The 25,460-nt window shown below is 39.7% G+C and overlaps 1 protein-coding gene across 3 annotated transcripts in view; it reads left to right on the forward strand.

Annotated features, from left to right (window-relative positions):
- The first annotated feature begins 3,969 nt into the window (after window positions 1-3,969).
- ELAVL4 (ELAV like RNA binding protein 4) overlaps window positions 3,970-25,460 on the forward strand; it is a 62,608-nt gene continuing 41,117 nt past the window's right edge. For 2 of the 3 annotated variants that reach the window (XM_086617933.1, XM_086617934.1), the window contains exon 1: window positions 3,970-4,086. In XM_086617933.1, the coding sequence (XP_086474059.1) occupies window positions 3,970-4,086 (117 nt within the window). Of the gene's footprint in view, window positions 4,087-20,252; window positions 20,262-25,460 lie in introns of those variants that run through there. The other variant, XM_086617935.1, reaches the window with a different exon arrangement.

Below are 25,460 nucleotides of genomic sequence, written 5' to 3' on the forward strand. Positions count from 1 at the left end.
CTCTAACTACTCTTGTTAGATTTTATTATTTTTTTTCTTTCTGGGCACAGATCAAAATGGTGATAATTTTTCCAGGTAGATCTGTGGCATATTTAACTTCCCCAGCATCAGGAGGAGTCTCAGCACACCAGAAGGTACATTGCAGCAGCAGCAGAGCTCGCACAGTCGGTCAGTGGGGTCCACAGCAGGGGCAGAAGAGGAGGCAGGGACAGGTTTCTGTGTTCCTGAGAGGATCATCAAATAAAAGAAACTAATAAAAGCTCCAAACCATGTCAGTCATCTTTCACCTACTGCTTCCTCAAAAATTGTATGGTATTTCAACCTTTCCTTTTCTGTGGGTAGGGTTTGATTATCATGGCTGTAGTGTGTTGTAGGGTTGAAACCTTAAAAATTTGATGACTCTTTTCCTCAAATATATGAATTCACTAGCCTTAAAGAGCAGTTGCCAGAAGAATGTTTTCAGTGTCATGCAATGTTAGTCTCGACCACCCACTCCTGCTTGATTTCCACAGGGCACTTGGTAGGGTGTTCTATTTTGCTGGTTGTTTTTTAAAAGTATTCAAGTAACTAAACAAGCTATGTTGCTGTTCATGTATGCACTTGATTGTAAGCTGTTCAAATAACAGTGGAAAAACCCTTACTGTATAGGTAAATAACCTGTTTAGCCATTGTTTTTCCCCTCTGCTCCCCTGGTCCATCCCATCTCCTGCACACGTGCAAAGAAGGGCAGTCTTCTTAATTGGACTGTTTTTTTCTTTTTCTCTTTCCTGAAATCTGACCTTGGATTAGGTGCTGTGAACAGTTTGTCTCTAGCTTTTCCACTTGAGAGTGAGTTTCAGCATGGCTGAATTGCATGTTTAGCTATTCACATCTTGTCATTTCGTGGATGGCTTTAAAGTAGTTTTTCTTCTCTCTCTGTACATTCGTAAGGGGTTTGTGCCCCTTCATGTTCCCTTTTTCTGTTGCTCTTTTTTAGTTAGTCATGCAGTGAATTTGCCAGTGGTATAGATGGTGGAGGATATCTCAAATTATTATGAGATCTGCTGATGAAAAGGCTCTGTGTGAGCTCAGTGTTAAAGATAGTGTTGGTGTGATATCTTGAACTGGAGACTTTTTGTTGAGGTTCTTGAATTACTGCATAGGGCAAACCCTAGTGCTCGCATTGTGTAATGTCCTTTCCCAGCCCATTGTCTTCTATTAAATCATTTTGTGGTTCAAATCCATCTCTTACTCTCACATGCATCTCCTTTGTTCCTCATCCTCCTGCAAGCTCCCATCTGTCAAAACCCAAAATACTCTTTGATCAGAATTAAATATTAACTTTGATAAAAATGTCTTGGAAAAGAATAACACAGTTCTAGGTGTAAATGTTTAGTCGTCTGGAAGAGTGGAAAATGAGGTGATGGAAAATGCCAGGTTGTAGTTTGCAGGCAGCAGCATTTAAATGGTTTGCTATAATCATATTAGGGTAGAATTAAACTGAATTCTTTATTTTGTACTGTGGTGAAATAGGGCTGTTACTGATCATTTTCTCCTCTGTCTTGCTCTGATTAGTGTGAAAACTCAAGCAGCAAAAATTACAGGAGTTCTGCAGCAGTGCACAGAGAAACTGGTGTGAGAGGGTCTGAGCTGGAGTTTTGTGTCCTTGCACATGAGAGCTCTGGCGCTTCCCTAATAGACTGAAAATGAGACCACTGCTGCTTTGTAAGAGGTCTGTTCCAGCCACATTGCTCTACAGCTTGGCAGATGGTGGCATGTGAATGGTTTCATATTGATTGGATGGATTTGCCTCGGGGTAAGAGGAGTGTGGGTCCTTAAAGATGCACTTCTAGATTTTTTTTTTCCTTTTTAGTAAAAAAAAAAGTGTATTTACAAAACACTTCTCTTTAAATCAGAGGAGTGTGTTGTAATCAAAGCACTGAAGTTACCTGGACATAAAAAGTCCTTAAATAAATTATCACAAAGACCAAAAAGCCAAGAGTACTTATTTACTAAATGATTACGTTTTTACATTAGAAGAAAGTGACACTTTTAATTAGTGTTCAAGGCATATGGTGAATGAGAAAATAAGCTTATTTCATGCAAACAGAAATCGATGCAAATAACCTTTCTCCTTATATAAAAAGGGATGACTTGAAACTCAATACATATTCAAGAAGGTTAAGTCATTACTGCATCACTTTAATATTAGTTAAAGGCCAACAAAGAAAATCACTACTCTGCATATACTTACTCAGCAAGGATTGCTATAAATGAAAGAATTAGGTGATGGTACTTTGTAGGTGATAAATCTGAAGAAACCCTTGTCTGTATAATGCCTTTATTCTTTAACTTCAGTAAATAACCTTTTAGGTTCTGCCTCAGTGCAGGTAGTTGCCAGAAATACCTTAGTTATCCAGCATTTCATCCCAGCTGGTAAAGACATTATGTGATGCTCTTTGCTTATTGTTCCTTCTCACACCTCTGTTTTGTGCTTCAGTCTTGTAAATATTGTTTCTAAGTCCTGTGGTATGAAATAACTTCGCAAATATGTTTGTACAGCACCTGACACACAGATCCTGGTCTCATTCAGGCCTCTGGGTGTTGCTGGAGAGTGTTGAGTGAATTAATTTTTTTATAGTAGTAAAAGTATTCCTTGAGGTATTTGACCTTAAATAAAGTGCAAAAAGAACCCTAAATAGCTGTAGACATGTAGGACTGGAGACAGTTTGATAACTTGAGAGACTTAGGTGCTGTTGAAAACTGTACCCTTTCCATGTATTTCAGTCTTGTGCTCTGACGTGTGCAACAGTGTTTTCATAAGCATATTTAAGCCAAAATATGTCACAGCTGTATCTTATCAAGTTGTCTTCAAATTTGCTTGAAGGTATAGTTCATTTTTTCCAACAGGCTCTACCCCCATGTGAATTATTTACATGCTGAATTTTCTGTTTCCATGAAAGAACACTGTTGTGCTGAACTTAATGCTAATTTTGTTTTTTCTGCAGTACAGACCATTTCTATGGGTGTGATTTCCCTTTTAATTACATTGTGTTCTTAGAACTGATTGGGTTTTATCATTTAGTTCATTTTTGCTGAATGAAATGCTCCTGTATAAAATTTAAGGTCCCTTTAAAAAAAAAAATCAAAGGTAAAAGTTAAGTGATTTTAGAGTTCTTGTGTGTGGGCTTGCTTCTGGGGAGGAAAGGGCACAAAGCAGTGCAAAATACAAATATTTTTTTTTCCACCTGCTTGCTAAGTGCAGGGGGGGGTTTATGCTGTATATCACAACCAGCAGCTATTCCAAGAAAAATCTTTAAGATGGTTACTTGAATCTGTGTACACTGCCCACCTGGTGGTTATGGAGTGAACTGTTACTTTAAAGAATAGTTTAAACAACAGCCATGTTTGGGGCAGGCTAATCTTGCAAAGAGAGCAGTACATATAACAGGAGTCTACAGTGTGATAAGGGGAAAATTCAGCTCACTGACTAGATGTTTTAATGTGCGAACTCTAGGGAAATAACATATTGACTATTCTGTTGTGCGCAAGAAAATTGAAGAACCCTTTGCAGACAGAGGGCTTGCAAAGGATTCTCTCTGTTTCTCTTAACCAAAATCTGTGGCAAGATGTTTGAAATCAGCAGGACGCTTAATGCTGCTTTGTTAAATAATGAGGTAATATTTTGTCACTTTTTCTGGGCAGCATCTGTTTTTTCTCCTTTTTCATATGTTTGTGAAGGATTCAGTTTCATCTTATGAAAGTAAGAGCTTTTTTTAAAAAATATCATTCTTCAATTTCTTTTTTCCTTTTGATGCTTTTGGAGAATTGGGTTGTCTTTTATTTGCGGTTTCAATCGGCTGCTGTTGCCTAGGACATTATGCCACGTAAGGCTTCTAAACTGCACAGAGTAGGTAGTTATTAACGCTGAATTGGCTTCTGGTATAGTCCATCTGGGCTCTGTATGAGAGAGCTTGCTAGCGGCTACTGATGCTAAGATACCCGCAACCTTTGGGATGTATGCGTGGTGGAGAGGGGCTCAGTGATATGAGATCACTTCTTTTAAGGGAAACTGTCATTAATGAGTCAAGAAACTGCTCATTTATGGTAAGGAGAGGGAGGGGGGGGGGCTGGGAAACAACCCTGTGATTTCATTTTGATATTGGATTAGCTGTTTAAGACAAGTTTCTTTTTGTGGGGATGGAAGATTGCATTAAAAATGTGCTTTGCTCAGGGGCTGGCTGGCTGGTGCTGGAGAGACTGTGTTGAGAATGTGATGCTTTACAAATGTGTCACAACCGTGATGTGGTGGTCAGTCCCTTACCCTGAAAGATAAATGGTACTACTGGAAACACGAGAATAAGGTTGACTTTTTCAACAATAGGATTCTGCCTTTGTCTTTACAGAGAGGCCTCTGAGGACGTTTGAGCGTTTGTTTTAGTCTTCCTCGTAAAGACTGCATGTGTGGGGTGCTTTGGGGGAAAGTGGTCAGTGTGCAGAGTACCTGGATTTACAGATGGATAAGATAGCTAATTTTTTTAGAGGAGCAGCGTGCAATTATTGTTTCAGAAAAATGGCTGAATCTTTTGATGTGCATAACGAATTTCTAGTAGCAAAGTAGGCTGAAGTTGAAAAGACTTAAAAATAATTTCTGGATGCCTTCTTCGGTGCTATTAACCCCTGAAGAGACCTTAAGTAAAAATTTGCATTACAAATCTAACTTTAATGTTTGGTGTGTATTTGCAGGAGAATGTATGGTAATACACTGGCTCTTGTAGCATTTTGGTGCCTGTGTGTTCAGTCTAATAGCTCACTTAATATTTGAGTTAGGAAATCTATCTTATGAGCTAGTTTAATCTTTACTAGTTTTTACCAAGCTACAAATGTGCTCAAAACGATGCGTGGTGAGAGAAATCCTCTACAGCCTTTTACATTGTTCATATTTTAATTGAATTCAGTACTCATTCCACAAATAGATTGTATGGTGTCTTTTAAATGCGATTTTTCTCCTTGCTTAGTCTGTCTGTAGCTAAATTTTTAAAGCTTACTACATTTCATGTGTTTTACTGGTGTATTTAGTCTGTGTGTGTGTTTGAGCGTGTCTATGGTTTAAAGAAATCTGAAATGTACAGAATGTCAGTTCAGAGCTTAGCAGTTCGGAGGATATATTTATTCTTTTTAAAAAAATAAAACTTCTAGAACAATAATTATCTGATTACATATTTTTGAAAATGGTTTTGGTGGTTTGTAGCTGGGTTTTTTTTCTCCAGGCAAGAGCTAAGTGAGCTGGTAACATGGCCCATCCTAGCTTTTTCCGTTTTTAGCTCTTCTGTTTAAAAATGCTTGCAATGTTAACTGAAATTTTTAAAAACTTATTTGACTGTTGAAATGAATGTGAGTGGTAGAATTAAATGATTCTTACGTATGTTAATAGAGTAGTACTTGGTTGCTTTAGTTGAGATGAATGTAAACGCAAGGTTAGTTGCAGTTACAGGATGCCATGCCTTGTTACTTTGGCCAGAACATGCTCTAGGAAAATTACTCCAAGTAAAAGAAAGAAATGAATGCTTCCTAACTTGCAAGAATTTTGAATACACTTGCCGTGGTCGGGAGAGGATAAAATATTGCCGTTTGCAATGGAAGTTTTGTTAGTTTGTCAGTGGCAGTGAGCAGAGGATTAATGAGTGTGCATTGTTAAGTTAAGCACGTTCATCTCTAAGCCTGGAAAAAAAAAAATCTTTTAAATGCCTGAAGTTCGCCGTTGTTTTATTTCCTGGAGAGCTGAAGAAAAGTGAAGCGGGGTGGTGAAATAATTCTGAAATGCTACTGTCGTTCGGGGGAAGCACTGTGGTAAATAGATGTCTGCTGTGCCTTAGACCGCGTCAAGTGGCAGCAATATCAAATCCATTTTTAAAAATATGTATTTAAAAAAAAAATTTCACAGGGGCCGAAGGAGAGATGAGTTGATAATAAAAATCAATAGTACCTGAAAATAAAATCAGCTTTAAATGCACGTCGAAGTGCTTTTGTTGTGCCTTTAAGCCTAGAGGCAGGTCATTAAATATGCATTTCTCCGGAAAGCAACTGTCGAAAAAGATAAGGTAGTTAAAATATGCCGGACCTGGGAGCCGGGTGTGCAGGAGGTAAGAAGATGTAGGCACTGAAGCATGGCCGAGGTATGACATCGCCGCGGCCGAGGGCTCCTGTGCCGGTGGGGTGGGAAGAGGTAAAAAAAAAAAAACTAAAAAAAAATTTAAAAAAAGAAATACAGGGATGCGTGTTGTTTCTTCAACCGGGCCTTAATTACTAGACACAAGCAGCAGTTCAGAAATCTGGTCTCTGTTGTTGTAGAGGTCACCAAATCATTAACATTGTCAATCTGGCCGCGGCTAATTTCAATAGCACCTGATGTCGCAACGCCTCCCCGCGCGGCCGCGGCCAATCAGCGCCCGCCCGCCGCTGACAGATGGTCCCATAAATGGATGTAACTGGGAGACGCCGGCAGCCAGTTCCAGCAGGGGCTCCGCTCCGCGCCGCGCAGCGCCGCTCCGCCCGCCGCCGGGGGCTGCCGCACGGGGACCGCGGGACCTCATCCTTAAAAAAAAAATCCGAGAGAGAGAACAAAAAAAATATTTATTTATTATAATTATTATTATTCTCGCTGCACAAACGTCTAGCACTGTGCTTTGTGGATCTTTGAAAAAAAAATAATAAAAATAATTCCCTGAAACCTTAGCAAATCTGTAGAAGAGTTGAAGCCTTTCAAGACCCAATATTTGCCATTAAGAATGGTTATGGTAGGTATTAGTAGATTTAAAATCTGATCGTAGCGGGTTGATGTAGAGGTAGATGTAGAAGCTAACATACAGATTTTTCCCCGAATCTGCATCATTCTCAGTCTGTGTTTTCACATGAATTTAGTTTTCTGCTACTGATTTGTTTGTACGTGATCTCTTCCTTTTTTTTCCCCTCCTCTCCCTTTCTCTCTCTCCCCCCCTCTCTCTTTCATATTTAATGTGTGCGTATCCTTTAATAAAGGATGTACTTTGTCGTTTTAAGGTAATTGCGATTTCTCTCAGAATAAAGAAAAAAGCTCATTTCTAATGCAAGGCTGGTATGTGGCTAACTGAAATGCGAAAGGAAGAAGAGGCTTTTTTTAAGTAATGGTGGGGGGGGGAGTTAATTTCAACATTGACATTTTGGAGATACAAATGCAGAGCAAAATCCTGGGGGGGGGAGGGGGGGCGGGTATGGGGGGGTGGGTGAAAAAAAAAGCCTGGAGATTGGTAATTTTCTTTTGGTGGACTGCGCAATAGGTATGGTAATTTTAAAAGAGGGTGATTTATATGAGCTTCACTAAATGCTGCATATTGTATTTCAAAGAGTTTCCTGTCATGACCTCATAAAAAGAGGAGGAGGCTTGTATGTGTTGCAGCGCCTGGTATATGTCGATTTTGTTGCATCGTTGGGCAGCAGCGCTGTAAGAAGGAATGTCAGCTTTTACATAACGCTCTTTTTGCTTTTGACTCTGTGAGGGGCTGTAAGGGTCCATCTTTGTGATCACAGATGGAGTGGAATGGCTTGAAAATGGTAAGTGAACGGGGAGAGCCTGCTCGTGGGGTTTTGTCTCGCTTCTCGCGTGCCTCGCGAATTTCTTTTGTTCGGGGCGGCAGATTGTGAGTCATAAAATAAAATTAGAGAGCCTTGTTTATTTTTTTAATGGGATATGCCTGCCTGTGTGTGCATGTACATCTGTATATCTATTTAACGTATGTAGCTGCGATGGCACTTGACGGCGTTTCCATTGAAGGTTGCGTTTCAGTCGAGCGAGGATGGTCTCTGCTGACAGTCGCGGTGTCGTGATACCGCATGTGCCTGGATCAGGCGGCCGATGATGCCTTTTAATCTCCGTTTGTATCGCACCGGCCTTAAATACAAACCTAATAATCGCCTCTAAAATTCAGGTATTGCGTTTCCTATGGAGCCGGTGCTGTAGAGGATGGATGGGTGGATGGATGGAAGGAAGGGTGTGTGTTTTTTCGTGCCGGGGTGGGGGCTGGGGGGGAGCCGTGTTGTTTTGTGCTTTTTTAAAATGCCGGGAGAAGTCGAAGCCATTTATGTGAAAAATAGTATTTCTATTTTTAGCCTATATTCGCCTGGCAGAGGAGCCCGGACGTGCTCGTCTCGTCCCCTCTTTTGTGCTTTCCTTACAGATTGTGCAAAATGGCATGATCGGATACAACTGCCGGGGACGGGGCTGCGCCGAGCGGGGCGACCCGGGGTGGGGGCTGGGACCGAACCCGCACAATACCCATCCCTCCTGCCAGCCCCACGGGATGCTGGGGGGTGTGGGGGTGTGGGTGTCCCCCACCCCCTCCCTTTTTTTCCCCCTTAATTTAACGTTTTGCAGACTTTTGCCGCGGATATTTATTATAACCGGGGAAACAAAGCGACGGTCTTTTCCCATTCTTACAGGATTGTCTTTGTCTGGCTGCTTGTTTTGATGGGTGTAAAACAAATAAGATTAGACTGAGCAGCCGAACTGAAAGCGATAGCTGGGAGGAAAAGCCAATGAAAGGTTGCCGGGGAAACGAGCATAGGGGAAGCTGAGTGGGGGAGCAGGTGGCAATCATGTGGGAATACTGCAAACAGTGTAAAAAAAAAAAAAAAATCTAAAAAAAACCCAAACCAGGGGCTACCTCGATTATCTCTGCTGTTCTTTGTGGCAGTCACAACTTTAATTATTCTTTATAAATAGGTGTTAATTACATTTCTGGCTCAGGCTTACAGTGATTTCTAGAAATCTGGTTTTAAGCATCTGTTCTTTCTCCTCTGCAAAAGAGGGTTATCTATCTTTTTTTTCCCTCCTTCCCCCTCCCTGCTGTGAAATTGTACGTGCAAAAAATTGCAAGGAATCCTGTGAGGCAGTATAAAAAAAAATGTAAATTATATTGAATGAAGTTGACAGAGGTATAATAGTGAACTCCCACAGCTGATAGCTTCTGCAAATCATTTCTTAGAATTTTCCAGCAAATGTCCCTATGAGAACAGTAGGTAGAATGAATTTACCCTAAGCAGTGATTTTGTGTTAAGTGATATTGGTATTTTTACAAAATCAGATGGTTATATGGCAGAATAATCAGTTCAGGGGAGTTCACCATATCCTAGGGTTTATGCGCTGAGCGGAATTTACGAAAATAATTAGATTATTCTTCCCTTCATCCCCAGCCCCACCTTTAGCCACAGTCTATTATGTATCTGCTGGAGCAATACCCACTTCCAGTGTCAGGCTCCTTGTGGCAACTTTACTTTTTAAACTGCAGCTGAATATTTGGTTAATTGTGATGATCTCTTATTGTAGTGGCAAACAATAGTGGGAAATAGCAGAAGTGCATCTTTAAACAAGGCTATTGGTGCTAGAAGTGTTAAAAAAGCGTAGTAGACTAGTAAGTGATAGACGGTAGCGTAAAAGATATAAAAATGTGGTTGCTCAGAAAATGCTCATCTATCACATCAGGAGGCACAAGAGAAGCAAAGCAAGAATATAGAACACGCCTTTCTTTCTGTCTTCACATTTTCAGATTTTTTACTTCCTTTCTCTAGTGCAGGATTACTTTGAATGCAAATTCAAGCAGGAATGGTAGTGCTTAGTTTAAATACGAATAAAAGGAAATTAAATCTCCCTTTTAATTTGCTTTGTTTTAAGTATTGCTTCTGCTGCAATCCTTTCTGTGGAGAAGTAATTGAATGGCCTTCTGAAAACTGCACTGCTTTACAATGTGAGGGGGGAATCTTGAGGGTGTGTGTGTAAAATTCTGTGTTTTACAGACTGTGCATGTGTAGAGATGTATTCTGACATGCATTGCAGTTGTACGTGAGAGTAAAATAATTTTTCTTCTGTCCAAAACAGAGATACTGTGTTCTAAATCTGTTAACTTAGTCACGACAATAAATAAGGGTGCCTTTTATTATACACAGCTGCATTGTTTAAGAGTCATCAGCTAGTAGTTAGATTTTCATTTTCTGTTCAATTTGGTGTTTCTACAAAGATTTAAAAATAATGTAATCCTTGTTGTATGGCGCACGTGTTCCTGCCCTGATCTTCCTTTTTTCTTTGTTTTAAGATAATATTAATGATTACAGCTTGCATGTACATAGTGACATTTTCTTTTTGCGTATAAAGGATTGCATTGTAGATCCTCGTATAGAAAAATAACTAAGTTAGTGAAATTTAATTCAGACTGCTATGGATAATAGATAAAATGTTAAAACCTCTTTCTATTGAGTCAAAAAGGTGGAGAAAATGTAGTTGTCTTCAGACATGACAAAAAAATAATTGTTGTCTTGGTGAACTTACTAGTGAGAAGGGATGAGATTTTACAATTGGATATTGATGCAGTGTGAATACCAGCCATCAGTTTAAAATCCTATCCAGCCTCATGTACTCTACTAATCGAGTTCCCATGTTAGATACAGGGATGCTTCTCCACTGTTGACTGGCTTGGTTGCCTCCTTCGCTTTCTTCCTCTTGATTAATTTTGCGTTTTTGAGCTCTCTCAAAGTGAGCCGGAACTGTTTTGACAAAGGATGGTTACAATGAGCTAGAAGGGGTATACTTAAAAATCCCATTTGAATGGGTTTGGAATAGTCTTCATCATTTTTATTTGGTCCTATTAAATATTGTGACTCTATTGAAAGAAAATCCGGTTGCATTAATCTTACATATATTTAATGCATTATTTTTTTGAAATGATATCTTCTATGTTACAGTGAATTTTTTTCTTCAACCTTCCTACTTGGTATGCTGGGAGTGTACTAATTAAACGCAGGTTATTTTCCATGTGTAATTGTCATACTGTTGGTATATAACCTAGAGCCACTCCACAGCCTGAGGTTTTTCAAAAGAAATAAAGTATGATTGTGTGCTGTGTTCTGGCAGGGGAATTTGTTGTTTTCTTTGGGAACTTGCACTTCCAAAACAATTTCAGCAAACACCCCAGGCAAGAAATGGGCAGTGGCAGAGGATATTACAGTGAGAGGGAGAGAGATGCAGATAACTTGACAAATCCACTTGTCTGTTTTGGCAGTCTGTGTCCACTAGACAACTCATTTACATGCCTGGACACATTAAAATGTACATTTGTTTGTCTGTGGGACAGCTGACTGGATACAGTCCGATGCACTGGCAAATACTGCAATGCAGTATTTTTTCAATGTCATTGGGGTTTTTGGGGAGAAGTGGGCGCAAACAATCTTTCGGCAAGTGAGGCGATGTTAAAAAGCATGGGACCTCTGTAAAGGATAGGCCAGATTTTGCAAAATTTGCTAATCTGATGGAAAGTCACCCCTCCCCCATCTCACTCCTCTCCCTCTCTTGCTCTTTTTTCTTTCCGAGTAGGATGGAGGAAGAGATGGGTATGCATGTATTTCTGTGTGTGTTCATGCATGTGTATTTTCCCTTCTCATTTGAATGGATATTAGGGAAAATGCTTGGATTTGTATGAGAAGGGAAAGGGCGTTTGCATAATGTAATACTTGCCAATTGTTTGTGTAAATGTCCAGTTACCAGCAGCATAGGACTTCCAAGTAACTTTAAAAGCAAGGTGCATTTGTCTTTTTCTAAATAATTTTGCAAAGAGGAGGCTAACATTTCGACTCAACAAGTACAACAGATTTAATTCTAATAAAAATAGTGTTTAATGGAGACTGTACCTTGCCTTAGCATTTGAGTACATTTAACCATTTGAGATAACGTAAAGTGACATCATTGGAGAAACGAATATTCAAAGACTGCTTGCTTGCTTTCCCCCTCAAACAATCAATCTTTACTTTCTAAAATACTGGAATATTTTAGGTGCAGGGGGCTTTTGTAGGTCACTGGCTTTACAGCAAGAAGAAGAAAGGAGGGAGAAAAGGTCTCAATGTGTCAGAGGCAGTAATTGTCTAAAATTAGCCATCTAGAAAAGGCAGGAGAGGCTTGGAGGAAAGAGGAGGCACAAGTATGTGAAACAGCACTGTGCTAGTCGGGGAGATAATGAGTGATAAATTTGAACTGGTGCAGTGGTGTGATGCCCATTAATTTCTCAGAACCTTGACTTTGCAGGTTTGTTACTCTGTTGTTCACGCCTTTAATTATAACCAGTTTTGGATGATAGCTTGGGGCACTGAAGATGAGACCTTTTGTTTGTTGTTTACTTATTTAAGTATTCAGACAGAGTTTGCAGTAGCATTGGAGCATCAGTGTTAGAAATGAAATACTTTCAGATGCGATTATAATAAGAATGCAATTAATTTTTGCAACCACCTAACATTGTCTTATTTGTAGCATTTACATTGCTTGCATAAATTGATTAGCAACGAGCTCAATAGAACCGGTGTTAGGTTGATTTTTATTTTCTGTCACTATAATCTTTTCGCGAACCATTTCAAAGCTCCTAATGCTTTATCACTTTTGTAGGGCCCGAAAAAGTAGGGAGGAAGCTGAGAGTCTGTCTTACCTATTGTACTGCCCTTGACTGTGTCTTATGTGAGGACTTCCTCAACAGTGAAGAAAATGTGTAAAAGTTGGTAAAGCTGTGCGAACCAGTTAGGAATCATTAATTAAATGGGATGAAAAGATAGAATATTAATAAAAAATAATGAAAAAAAGGTAGCAAAACCTTTGTGCATCCTCTCTGGAAGTGGTTTAGTTGCACAGTGAATTACAAGCCTGGCTTTGACAGTATTTAGAGTCATGATGTATATAAAATTGTGTAGTATGCCTTTGTTGCTAAGGCACACGCAGTTGCGTCAGTGTTGCTGTTATGATGGGAAATTATGTCCCTGAATTCTAGGAAAAAAAGCTTAGTTTAATTAATTTTATTCTAATGTTAATTTTTTTATTGCTATAAAACCTCTCATATGTTACAGTTGGTATCTTTCCTGGTCCGGAGCCATGCACCAGTATTTTCAGAATCGGGGTGGTGGTGTGAGATGGGATTTCAGTGTTCAGAACCGCTGGAAGTAAAGGCGGTACCATAATGTATGTTTGTTTCAAAACAGACGCAAATGGCTATGGGAGGTGGTTCTGTCATTCGCAGTGCTTCAAGAAGGTTCCACGCGTAGTGCGTCGCTGGCCACGTAAGTGATTTTCGGTGTTGGCAGAGGGCAGCAATGCCACTGGAGCCTTTCCAGTAGTGTAAGTCCTTCAGATCCAGCCACTCCGCTGCGTACCCGGGTGTGTTCACCGAGCCATGGAAGGAAAAACCAAACAGCTCCCTCTGTTTTTTGTTTCCTGAGGGATGTTTGGTGAGAACGTCCCATCTGATCCTCCATGTAGAGACCAAAAGACTGCTGCTGGAGCAGGTAACCGCACTGCGCTTGGGCCCGGTGTGTTGGCCTATAATTGCATGTGTGCTTGTTTGGAGTAGCTGATTTGTTTTTTTCTGAGTGCTAGGAAGTATTTACTCCCAGGTTGAGTGCTGTTGAAAAGCTATTGCAGGGACATGAGGGGTGAAAGAAGCTTGTCCTCCTTATTTTTCCTCACCTTAGGAATTTCTTGTTGTTGCATACTGGAAAAATAGCAAAGACAGCAATGCTTAAGATAGATAATTTAAGATAGATCTGACTCATCTAATAACGTTAGTGTCTAATTGCCCAGTGAGGATGTTGAATTCCAGGAACTGACTCTGTCCCCTTGTCTCTCCTGGTACAGATCGGGACAGTTGCCAGAAGTCTGTTTCTCTACTGCTATTAAAAGCAAAAGTGATGTTTGACTTTGAGACTTGTTTTTGCTAGACTAAACTTCCTTGGAAGATGTCACATTAGACATTTTTTTCATTTAATATGTGGATTAATTTAAACTCTTGATGTCTTATGTGCTGAAGGTGTGGTGAAATCAACCTGTCTATAGTAGCTCTGGTTTGAGGTGGTCATAGTAAACCATGGGCAAAATAATAAGGAAGGCTTTTACTGAATCGAATGCTGACCTAGGGAGGCGGCCATGCCTTTTCTCGGTCCTTCTAAACTGACAGGCAGACTCCCATAGCCATCAGCAATTTGATGTTAGGTAATATATTTAATTCATGACTCAACAGCATGGAAGAACCAGTGTTTAAGTCACTACACTGTGTTAATGCTTTCTGCATTTGGCATCAGAGATATTTGGGGTATTTAGTTTTTCTATCTTGATTGAAAGGTTTATAAATGTGGCTGTTAATTGCTGTACTTGTATTTACTTCTACTGGTCGTCTGTAGTCTTTGAATGGTGGTCGGTGACTTTTTGCTTTACTGTGTGCAGAAGAACTTGTGGGCAAAGACTCATCCAGTTATTTCTGTAGAGCAGAAGGCACAGTCACGATGCTGTGGAAGTAATAATGCATGTAAACAAATGCTTCTTAAATAAAAATAGTTCTAATACTGTTCCCCGTATATCTTTGTTCCAAATGAAGTTACTGGCAGTAGATGAGTAGGGGGAAGTTGATTTTTAGCAGAAAGCGTGAATGCTGGAAGTTCTTCCTAATGTGCGTGTGCCAGCTATACTGTGGCAGTGTTGCTGTTGATTCCCTTCCTGTGAGAGCAGCTGTTCAGGGAGTTAATCTCTTTGCTTGATGCAGAGGGTCCTGAAAAATTCAGTGCGCAACTACGGTCGTGGCTGTGGCTGGTTTTAATGTGACCATTGATGGGAACTAACTCCATGATCTGGCACAGCAGCGTATTGTTCTTTAGACTAACTGGGCCAGGATAAAATTATCATTTTCTGTATTTCGTGTGCTCTATGAGAGATTCCAGAGTGCACTTCAGAATTTGACATTGTGTTTGATAATTTATAGAGCACAGTTTATATTTAACTGTAGACACGCTAATCCAGGAAAGAGTAGTATATTTTTAGAATCCTTCTTTTATTGTCTGTGCTTGTCATTACCCAACTACTGAAAGAAGTGTTCACAAATGTAGATGTTCACTGGGGTAGAAATTGTTGAGCTTAATTTCCATTGTTAGTCTTTGCTATATGCAAAAATGAACTTTACTTGTGTGATGTTCTTTGTGGCTATCAAGAGGCTTTGCAGCTATATGTGGCTGCTGCGGCTGATAGAGGAGCCATATTCTCCTCCAGCATTTTGACACCAGGCAGGACCAGGACACCAAGGTTGCATGCCCCTGTGGTCAGGGATGCTTAGGTGATACATTAGATTTCAATAATGGCACAATGTCACTTCTGTCATGGTGAGTTGTCCTCCTTCGAGGTGAAATGCATGGATGGAGCGAATCCAGCTCCAAGTTTAAAAAGCCTACTTAGGACTGCTGAGGATTGTAAGGGAAAGCTAGCCAACAGAAGGGACAATGACTTGGTTATTTTGACTTCTTTAATACTCAGGTAAGCTGTTCTTGTGTGTTTAGGCTGTTGGGACATTTCTGCTTAGTAATCTCTAATGCTCCTGTTTTTCTGTTTGCCTTTTGACATCTAAGCAAAATGTAACATGTGGGTTCTGAGTCAGCAAAGCCAGGATGGCCTGGGTCCCACCCTGTCCCCAAGCCCTGGTGTCTGAGCAGGGGCTGGGGGTGGCCAGGCTCCTGCTGTGTGCATCAGCAGAACTGTTTTAACCAGGAGTATCTTAGCCATGAGATCTACTCGTTTTTAAGAGGGATCTTGAAGGATTTGTATTTTCTTGGTGTTCAGAGTTGATGTCCAGGATAAACCATTAGGATCTGGTAGCCTGACCTGAGACAGATACAAGCCTGTGTACTTGATAGTTGTCCTTTACTGATGAATAATACATTATTAATTTATGATAATGGGTCTTTGAGCTTAGCATAGATGCTTTTATGCATTAGATCATTCGAATTTAAGTATTACTGAGACATTTTATCCCATACTGTGCATTAAAACTTGACTCTTGTTTAAGCCATTATGTGGATACTCCTTTTGTGAGACCATCAGAGTAAATATCTGCCTCTGCATACTAGGTCATGTCTGATCATTTTTCAAGAATTTTCTCAAGTCTTCAATTCTTACTGTCTGTTCATGGCCTTGAAGATGTTGATTGCTATATTACTTTGGAGTAATTAATTGATTGTAACTTTGTCTACCGTAGGTACGTTACAGAAGCAAGAATACCTATATTTCGTGAAAAGATTATTTTCATAAGCAGCATTAGTGTGGTACAGGGCTGTAGGCTTACAGGTAGATCATAGAAAAACTGTAAATTTTTTGTTCATTACTAGTCCAGTTCAGTTTTGAGATACGCTGTGACGTTGCAGTGAGCTAACATTTCTCATGATGGAGTTAGAAACTGATGTTCAGCTAAGTCCTATTTTGGGGTCCATCTCTCGTAGACATGCAAGCAGCAGTATCCATAGAGATGATGTTGCCAGCGGTTAAGATGTACACATGTTGATTAGTGTTCCCTAATTGCATTTACCAGTGTGTCTTCATTAAGGTACTACTGAGGACAGAGCATTAAAATATCTTCACTGTGGCATGTGTTTTGCTAAGCCATCCATTCCTGCCTAATACAAGCCTGTCTCTGCATGAAAAATGTATGGGCAACATTTTCAGAAGAACAACTTACGGCTTAGGAGCTGAAATCCTATTGCAGTGAACATTAATGAATCTTAAATTGCTTAAGGGCTTCTGAAAATTGTAGCTTTTGTTTCTAGAACTTCAGTAGAAATAACAGCGGTGGGGGGGTTGGATGTTCCTAGGCATCAGAGAGCGTGCTCTGTCCTAGCTTTGCTTTGCCTTCTGGTAAGTAGATGTTTTTAGATTTCAGTATTGCTTGTAATACTGTCTAAACTCTCAGGTTGCAAATGATTCTAGATTATTTTCTAAGGGGGAAAAACATAAAGTGGAATTGTGACAGGTCTACAGTAGCTGAAGACTTGCAGCTGTCTGCTTCTTAAATGAACATGTACGTACCCGTGGGAATCTGTGCGTCAGTACACAGCGCAGCATACATGCTCTCAAGTCAGTAATATAATTCAGTTATAGGTTAGTAATATATAACTCAGTAATATAGTCAGTAAACTAACCAAGTAGGTAATGATTAGGAAACAAAACTCTGAGCTAAAAATAAAATTCAGAAAGCAACCATAAACGTGAAAATACTTTATCAATTTCCTTTGCTTTTGTTTCAGTGTACTTTTAGGCTGTATGTCCTTTAGACTGAGGATGTCTTAGGTGTTGGTCTCTGCCATGCTCTTGTATTATTATTTTCTAGTATCTGCGTTTTTGAGAAACCCTCTCTAACCTTTCACACTTAATGTTTTCAGTGGTGTTTATTTTTTTAATCACTCTGCTAGCATGGATTTTAAATATGGCTTTCGTTAGTCACCATCTCTTTTTCAAGAGGGACAAGACAGTCACTGAGAGACCTCTTGTCTTTGTGATATCTGCCTAATAAAATGCAATCCATGAAGAAAGAGAATGTTTTCATCAAATTTTGGCTTGGAGCATCAATCTAAGATCTCATTGTTGCGATTGTTTGTTTTTTCAGACTCCTTTGGCCTTCATATCCATCTTGAAAGAACAAGTAGTAGATCCAGATGAAAAACCAGGAGGGAATAAGGAGCGATCCAGAAAGATGAAATAAATAAAAGAAAGCCCTTGTAGAATTTTAGGTACAGAGTTGTCTGGTTCAAATTTGGCAGAAGGGTGATTGAAGAGGGAATAGATGTTCCTTCAGAAGGCAGAGCCTGACTGTGTTGCCTTTGTTCGAGTTTAAAAACTATATGGACCTCTGAGCGGAGGTGGCCAGTGACCCCTGGGGATGTGGACGGGCAGGAGCCATTGATGGCCATGTCGCGGCACAGAAGTAGGACATATCCCTGCCACCGGCCTTTGTTATGGTCTGTGGTGTGTGGGACTCAAAGGACTGTAAGGGGTTTTAAACTGAGCTAATTGTGTAACCCATCTAATAGACTAGGGATGTATCCAGTTTTTCCTCTCTGGATGTTTTCTTTGGTGACTTTCTCTCCAAAGCTGTCTTCTAGAGTGCTGTTTGAATGCGGTGAAGTCAAGGCTGTATTCTCCCATATCTACATATGTATATTACATTTAATGGCAGGAATTATTACAAACAAATTCTAGTGAAACTAGTCTAAATAAAGAAGGGATAGCTGGCTGGCTGTTGAGAATGTTTGTTGTAGTGAAAAGGATAGCCCTGACACAGGAGTAGCAGGAAGCTTCTGTGACCAGCTATTATACTAGTTTTCCCCATTTACTGTTTCGTTAGTGCTGTTGAGCACATTTGCTGTGGACTTTTAAGATCTTTGGAGAATACTGGAGAATAGAGCTGAACACCTCTGAAGTCTCAAACAAGCATAGTCTCTCCATAGTCATCACAAGAGGCGAAGAAGCTGGAAATGGTGATTGAAAATGATGCCCAGTAGAAGTTCATAAAGAACCTCAAATACTGTGAGTTGAGCTAATACATACGATAGAGCTATAACTATATTCTGCTTCTGGAAGAATGTTTTTGTCCTTCCAAATGTGCAGTGTAGCACTTCTGTCATGCTTCCCAGAAATCACTGTGTATGGAGTGCTTGTCCATGCATCTACTCCCTAGTCGTGTGTGTTTCCTCTGGGCTTTGGGGAGTGCTGTATGTGTGCTAATTGTAGTTCTCCTCCAATTTCTCATCCCCAGAGTACCTGCAGGAAGAGTAAGATGTGTGTAAAGCTTGTCATACAATGCCTTTTGTTCCACTTGTGTGTGGTTAGTGGGCATGTATTTCTGAGTAGTTATTGACATTGAAGTGGTTGTGGCTTACTTTGGTGTCTGCTTTTTTCCTTGCCCCATTCCCTTTTGTACTTGAAATCAAATGCAAAACTGTAGAGCCCATAATTCATAGGAACAGATGACATTTATCTGAAACAGAAAAGGCAATTTGGTGCATCATAATGCTGTTTTGCTTTTTGAAAATAATTTTTAGGAGTGGTGACTGTATCATTGGGCCAGGTTTGAGGATACAGTGTTGTGTTATGGAGCTGTCACAGCTTACTGTATAACTTCAGCAGTTTGCCTAGGTACTCCTCTCTGGTTTGATTTTTTCCCTTTGCGAAACTTGGAATAAAAATAACAGGTTTTGCCTTTCTATTGTTTTGTCACTGTGTTGCTACAGCGGCAGTCGCTGCCCTTACTACCCATTTGTACAGCATCTAGCACACCTTGGTGCTGATATCAGTTACATCCTTCAGGCACTGCTGTGGTAACAAGTAATATTGCCAATAAACTTTGCATTCGTTTCACTGCAGATTGGGGACAGTATTTTGTTTTAGTGTATTCACGCAAAAGCCTATAAAGGACTAGATCAGGATAAATTTAGCTATTAAAGAAAATAATTTTCCTCTTTATTTGAAGTGAAACTTGCCTCTTAAAATGAATGCATTTGTTGTCTTCTCCGTTTGGATCATTCGTGTGCTGTGCACAATTATTGTGGCACCCATAAATGTGAACTTGCTGAAAGTGCTTCGATGCCATTTCAACCTGAGCGCGGTGCGCTCCAAAACCAAGATTTTGTAAGAAGACTGTATCCCTGCCACAAGAGCCAGACACTACTAGTTTTCTGAGACTTTCAGCTATACCTATATTTAAAATACTAAATATGACTTTTACTCAAAGGAAGGTAAACATGGAGCGTGTAAAAGTGCATAAGAGCGGGTAGCATGTCAAAACAGGGAGGGTTAGATAATGATTTGTTTCTGGGATATTGGATTTGCCTCCAGGCAGATTTACTCAAAAGCTTCATTTTCCTCCTTTATTTCATGTTCATGATGTATTTATTAGGTAAATAATAGCAAGGTCTAGTTGTGCAGTACATAAGCTTTTAATAAAAATGTAATTGACAGTGAAATTTGACAGTTGTGTTACAGAGAAAAAAATCTGTACTAGAGCTGCACTCAGAGCATCGTTTGCCTCCTGAGGTCGCTTGAGAGAGAAGCCCTTGAGGTGTGGGTGAGGTTCAGGTGTGCTTACTTCTCACTCTGGCTGGAGTTGTGGTTTTGAACTGATGAGTACTTAAAAGCACTATTTTTAATGCTTCTATGGGAAAAAGACATGATCCGTCCTGAAGACTTTATGATCCAGTGCCTCATTCTGCAAAAATGCAGAGCTGTGCTTAATCCCCCTGAAGTGAGTAGTGGTGGCTGCATCTGACGGTGGGCTGGGGGCATGCGGCTGCTGGTCTGGGGCTGAGCAACCTGGTCTTGGATGCATGTTCCACTCCATACCTGTGGACCATCCTTCTGGCTTTGGCCTGAGTATTCATGTATGCATCAGCGGATGGGAGGGCTGTGGATGGATCAGGTGGGCAGCTCCTGTGAATGGGCTTCTCTCACCTGCAGAAAAGTTCTTGAGGAGCTGAGGCTTGTCATGCTGACTTCTGTTCAGACGAGCAGATATGCTAGGAGTTAAAGTCTATTTCTCATTATAGAAGGAAAACCTTTGTGAATCTCTGTTTATTTTCTTTGAGAGGTGGTGTTTGTTTTTCCTTTTGTTGTCGAGTTCAGGAGATGGCTTTGGGACCTCTGCCATGGCACCATTTGTTTTCACTTGTAAAAGCAAACAACTTGCAATGCTAATTAAAGAGCTTTTTTAGATAAAGTAAGAGCTTTGCATTATTTATCTAAATTCTTTTTTATGGGGGAATGTTCTGAGTTTGTTCATTAATGAACACTTAGAAATAATATAAAATTAGACCTCATGAATTCTTCATGAGGTGTAATTTACCATGATCATTTTTCTTGGCATTTAGGTGCTGTGAACAGTTCATTATTCATAGATAACTTTTTTGACTTCGGAGTCCTCAAAATGGATATGTCTGTGTGAATTCTCTGTAGTTTTTAGGATTTTTTTTCAGATTTTTACTTTAGGAAAAGACTGCTTGTGGTATGTTCGAAAATACTTCTCTATAATAAAGTAAATATATATGTGCCTATAAATAACACTTATGCTTAAGATTCTTAATTGTTCCTGTGTTTTTCCATACATATCAAATTAACTTCTGTTTATTGTGGAGTATAAGTAATTCAGATAACAAGAATGGGTGCTAATTATTTGCTGAACACAAGCTCCTTCAGTGTACTTACATGATAGTCTTATGCAGACCTTTTAGACTGCTGAGAACAAATTTTGTAAATATAAAGCATGTATATTTACATTTATCGAGCCATTGGCTATTGTTTATGCATGCAGTAGGGAGATAAGACCGTCTTAGTCTGTGGGTAGTTTTCTAAATGATTCATTAGCTGTGCTTTCTAATAGTAGATGGATGTCACATTTACTGTAATAACTGAAGATTAATGTCAGTTACTCTAGCTTGTTTAAGCATTGTAATAGTTGTGTTTATACATACAGGTATTCTTTGCATTATTGTTGGAGCTAATATTTCAGCAGGAATAAATTGAAATTAATTTAATTGAAAAAATATTAAGATATGACAGAGAAGCATTTCTGAAACATTATTCATAATGTAGGAGTGTTATAATGGGTATTTGTCACTGATATTTTGTAGGAGGGGTTATACCAAGGCTTTTGGTAAGCAGTGTTTTGCAAAACACTGGTAAAGCTTATGCTGTCTTTCCAAGCAGCAAAGCATTTATTTGTGAAATCTGTCAAACTAAAATACCTCGTACTTTGCTGATACATTACCATACTGAGAAAAGTAGTACACCAAGAAGTCGTTTTTAAAAGCAGCAGTCTGATGAAATACATCCAGAATTTAAAATATGGGTTGCCTTTAACTTAAAAAAATTGCAGTCTTCAAATTCTGTCACAGATAGTATTTTTTCAGGGTTTAAAGATAGAATATTCAAATTATCGGTGGCTAAATTATTGATGTCTATCAACAGTGACTGCAATTTATTCTTCTTCAAAGATACTGTTATCCTGTATACAGAACATGGTGCTGCAGTATTGGGAGTCTGGCAAGTTGCTGCCCCCTGGCCCCCACCCCCCCAAAAAAACACCCACACAAAACAATCAGCCAAGACAAAATGCCTCTTTATAACAGTGGCATGTGAATGTCATCACACATGATGTTTTTACTGTATTATTTCAAGACCAGTAGTAGTTGTCTGAATTGGGTCAGAGAAGGTCTACAGAAGCATGGATATGTTGCTAATTTTGAAGTGGCACGTATAGAGGCATAAAACTAATCTTCAAGGGACAAGAGTAGATTTTGTTTAAAAAAATAACATTGGGTTTAAGTCACTTCTGGATTTTCCACATTTGTTTTGCTCATCCAAATAAGCCCTTGATGAGTTTAGTTACAACCTCCTTTAATATTTTTGTAGAATTGAATTATAGCCCAATACTTTCTTGTATTTAAAAAAGGTATTACTGGTAATTAAAACTATAATGAAAGCTATGTGTGCGCCCAGGAAATTAGAATATCTATTTCAAAAATGTTCTTATTATGATACAGATAAATATTGAATTAAAAAAAAATCTAAATCTTGTGTGGATCAAGAAGAAAAAAAGACGAATGGCTTGTTGAAATCTATTCAAAGAATACATAATATTACTCGTATGTAAAATGTGCTGACTGATGTGGGATCAACAACTTGTAATATTAAAAACAGTCATCAACAATTACTGCCCCGGTACATGCACACTGAACAGTGGATTTGAGCTACAGACATGTAGGGGAGAGGACAGTTTGGAAAGGAGAGGTAGACCTAGAGCTAGAACTTACCTTTTTGTTACCATTAATAATTTAAGTCTTTGCTAATGATGTGAATCAGTATGTACAGCTAAACTAAGTAGTGTCCTTTGTCCCTGTAAGAGCTTCAAGTGCAGGCTCTGGTACATAACTGCTTTTGCACAGAAATCACTCCGTAAATGGAGACTTCAAGTTATGCAGTAAAAAATTACATCTGAAATACTTTCTCAGAAACATTTTTAATAATTCTTCAGCGCTTCTCTCTGTCCATTATCTCTTTTTTATATGGCAAATCGATTTTTGGTAACCTACAGCTTTGCAATAATTTGAAGGGCAAAAATGTGCCTTGATTTTTCCTTTCTGCTATTGAAAAATAAGGAGAACCTAATTGGAGTTGAGCAAGGGTTACTAGGAAGTAAACCTGGCACCTGGTGCAGCATTAGTTTGTGCCAAGATGTGTTGATGAAGAATTATATGTGGAGATCTACTTGTTCAAGAACAGATTTTTACAGAGCAGCTTACTCTTGATGTTCTGACCGTGTTAAATATCCGAGTTGAATTCTGTTTGTTTGCTTGGTGTGGAAGGTAAGCGTGCTGAAAATGTAACTAAAGAGTGCAGAATGCGTAAGTAGGACATCAGCCAGTTTTGAATTTTGTTTCCCTTCACAGAGTTTAAAAGATGGCAGGGTTATTGTTTATTGTGGGGAACTATAGACAGCTTTTTCTGTTGCTAATAATAGGTGATGTACCTTCCTCAGTGCTTTGTGCTGAAGTCCTGCTTCTGCTGTAACTGAAACCAGCGGTGTGGTATTCCTGTCGGGTTTAGAAGGGCAGGATCCATCCCTAAAATTGCAGTTTACCTTGTGAGTTTTTAATGTTGGAAAGGATATGGTCAGATGACTTAAATGCACACAGAAAGCTGCAGTTAACCGTGTCGGCTGCTTCACTCATCTTCTGACTGTCTTACTGCCAGATCTGGAATTTTCCCCCTGTTCTTAATGAAGTCGATGCACATACAGTATATGTGAGCACACTGTGCTCAGCTGAAGCACGTCTGCCTTGGGGTGCGACACCCCGAGCCCACAGCAGGCTGTTGGCAAAGCTTAGAGCTGGCATCGGTGTTTGCTGGGGGTTATGGGGATGCAGAGATCAAAGGATGCTCTTCCAGCTGGAATCCCGAGCTAAACAGATTTAGCAGCATCTGAAGCGTTTAGGAGTGTGTGTGAGTAAATACATGTATGAAATCAGATTGGAAAAAAGGAAGTATGGCTGACAGCGGGCAAAAGGGAAAGTCCTGTAGGAGGAGCGTGTGGGGCTGGTACAGCCCTACTGAGGGTGTCAGTGGTGCTCAGTGCCATGTGGCTGGTGGGATGGGAAGGGGGATGCTGCTCCGGACCTGCTGATTTCTTTCAGGAAGATACTGCTTTTGTGGAGTTTATTTTCAGAATGATTCTGTTTTGGAGTTTAAGGCCTGCCTGTGAAGCATGATGTGGCAAGGCTTCTTTCTGTTTAAAAACTGCTAAACCAAGTAGCTGTTCCTGGGCTTGGCAATATAAAATAATGGTAATTCAAAACTTATTTCCATTGATAAGAGTTGTTTCCTAAATGAGGCATTAAACTAACACCAAAGTATTTCCATTTTAAAAAATTAAATAAAAATAGAACTGAGCAGAATAAAACCTATTTAGAGTCTGAGCCATCCTCATGCAGTTGATTTTTAGAGAATAGACACACCTTTTCTCGTGTCCCCCATTCTCCTGAATTACAGGCCTAATTTGTCACAACATGTACCTCCCTGGATTTAAAAAAGAAAGCAAATTGTCTTGAGTAATTATAGTAATTACAGGATCAGATGAGCACAAGGTTCAGAGCGGTGTCTCAGCCCTCGGTTCTCCCTCCGTTGGTCCCTGGGCAGTGGAGTCTCTTGCCTGGGGCAGCAGTAGCATCATTGAGTCTGAGTCTTTGAAGAAGGGAGGCTGAGCCCATCCGCGGGATGCTCTTTGAGACACTAACGAAGCTGCACATTACAAACTTCACAGTAGGCAGCAAAAGCCACTATTTGCATTGCTTTAATTTATCCAGATTTCAGGCTAAGGCCATGTCCGTCTCCTGTCAGCTCTGGTGACAGTGAAGGTGGGCTGGAACCTGTAGTGGAGGTGAATACCTATATGGAAAAGGCTTGAAGTACCCAGGTTTTTCTGCTTTCTTTGTTTGCCTGTGCAGTTTTTGGATGAAAACTTGCATTCTTCAGTCCTCAGGCTGCAGATAAACATGCAGGCAGCTTTACTCACGTGACTGGTGGCACTGGTGACAATGGAGCTACTGTCCTGCATGCATTTTGCTAGGCTGGGTTCTTATTTGTCATTTTTTGGAAAGGTCTATTTGAGTCTCTTCTGTGAAAATTGGAGTTTCGCATTTCAAGATGGAAGTGCTTGTTAAAATTCCAGCCTTGCACCTGTGCTTGATAAGCCTTTCTCTGATTAAACCTTTTTGATTCCAGTAAATATCTGAAGACCTTTGTATCTCTGAAGATTGCAAATCCAGGGCTTTATTATTTAAAGAGATGTTAGTTCATTAGTGGAAAATATAACTGGAGAATATAGGTCATCACTGGAACCAGTAAATGGTATGTCTGGGGACACTGAGTTTATTAATTGAAGGCAATCCGAATGACAACACTTTGCAGATTGACTGTGCCTGGTTAATGTTGTTGTCATTGCGCTCTGTGATACAGTTATTAAATAGGTAAAATATTTTACCTTTTCATATAGAGCCATACACTTACTTCATCTGATTTAATGGAACTATAATTTTAATTATGATTATTACCTTAAATTATAATT

The sequence above is a fragment of the Tauraco erythrolophus genome, chromosome 10 (genome assembly GCF_009769465.1).
Source record: "Tauraco erythrolophus isolate bTauEry1 chromosome 10, bTauEry1.pri, whole genome shotgun sequence".
In the NCBI taxonomy this organism is placed as follows: Eukaryota; Metazoa; Chordata; class Aves; order Musophagiformes; family Musophagidae; genus Tauraco; species Tauraco erythrolophus.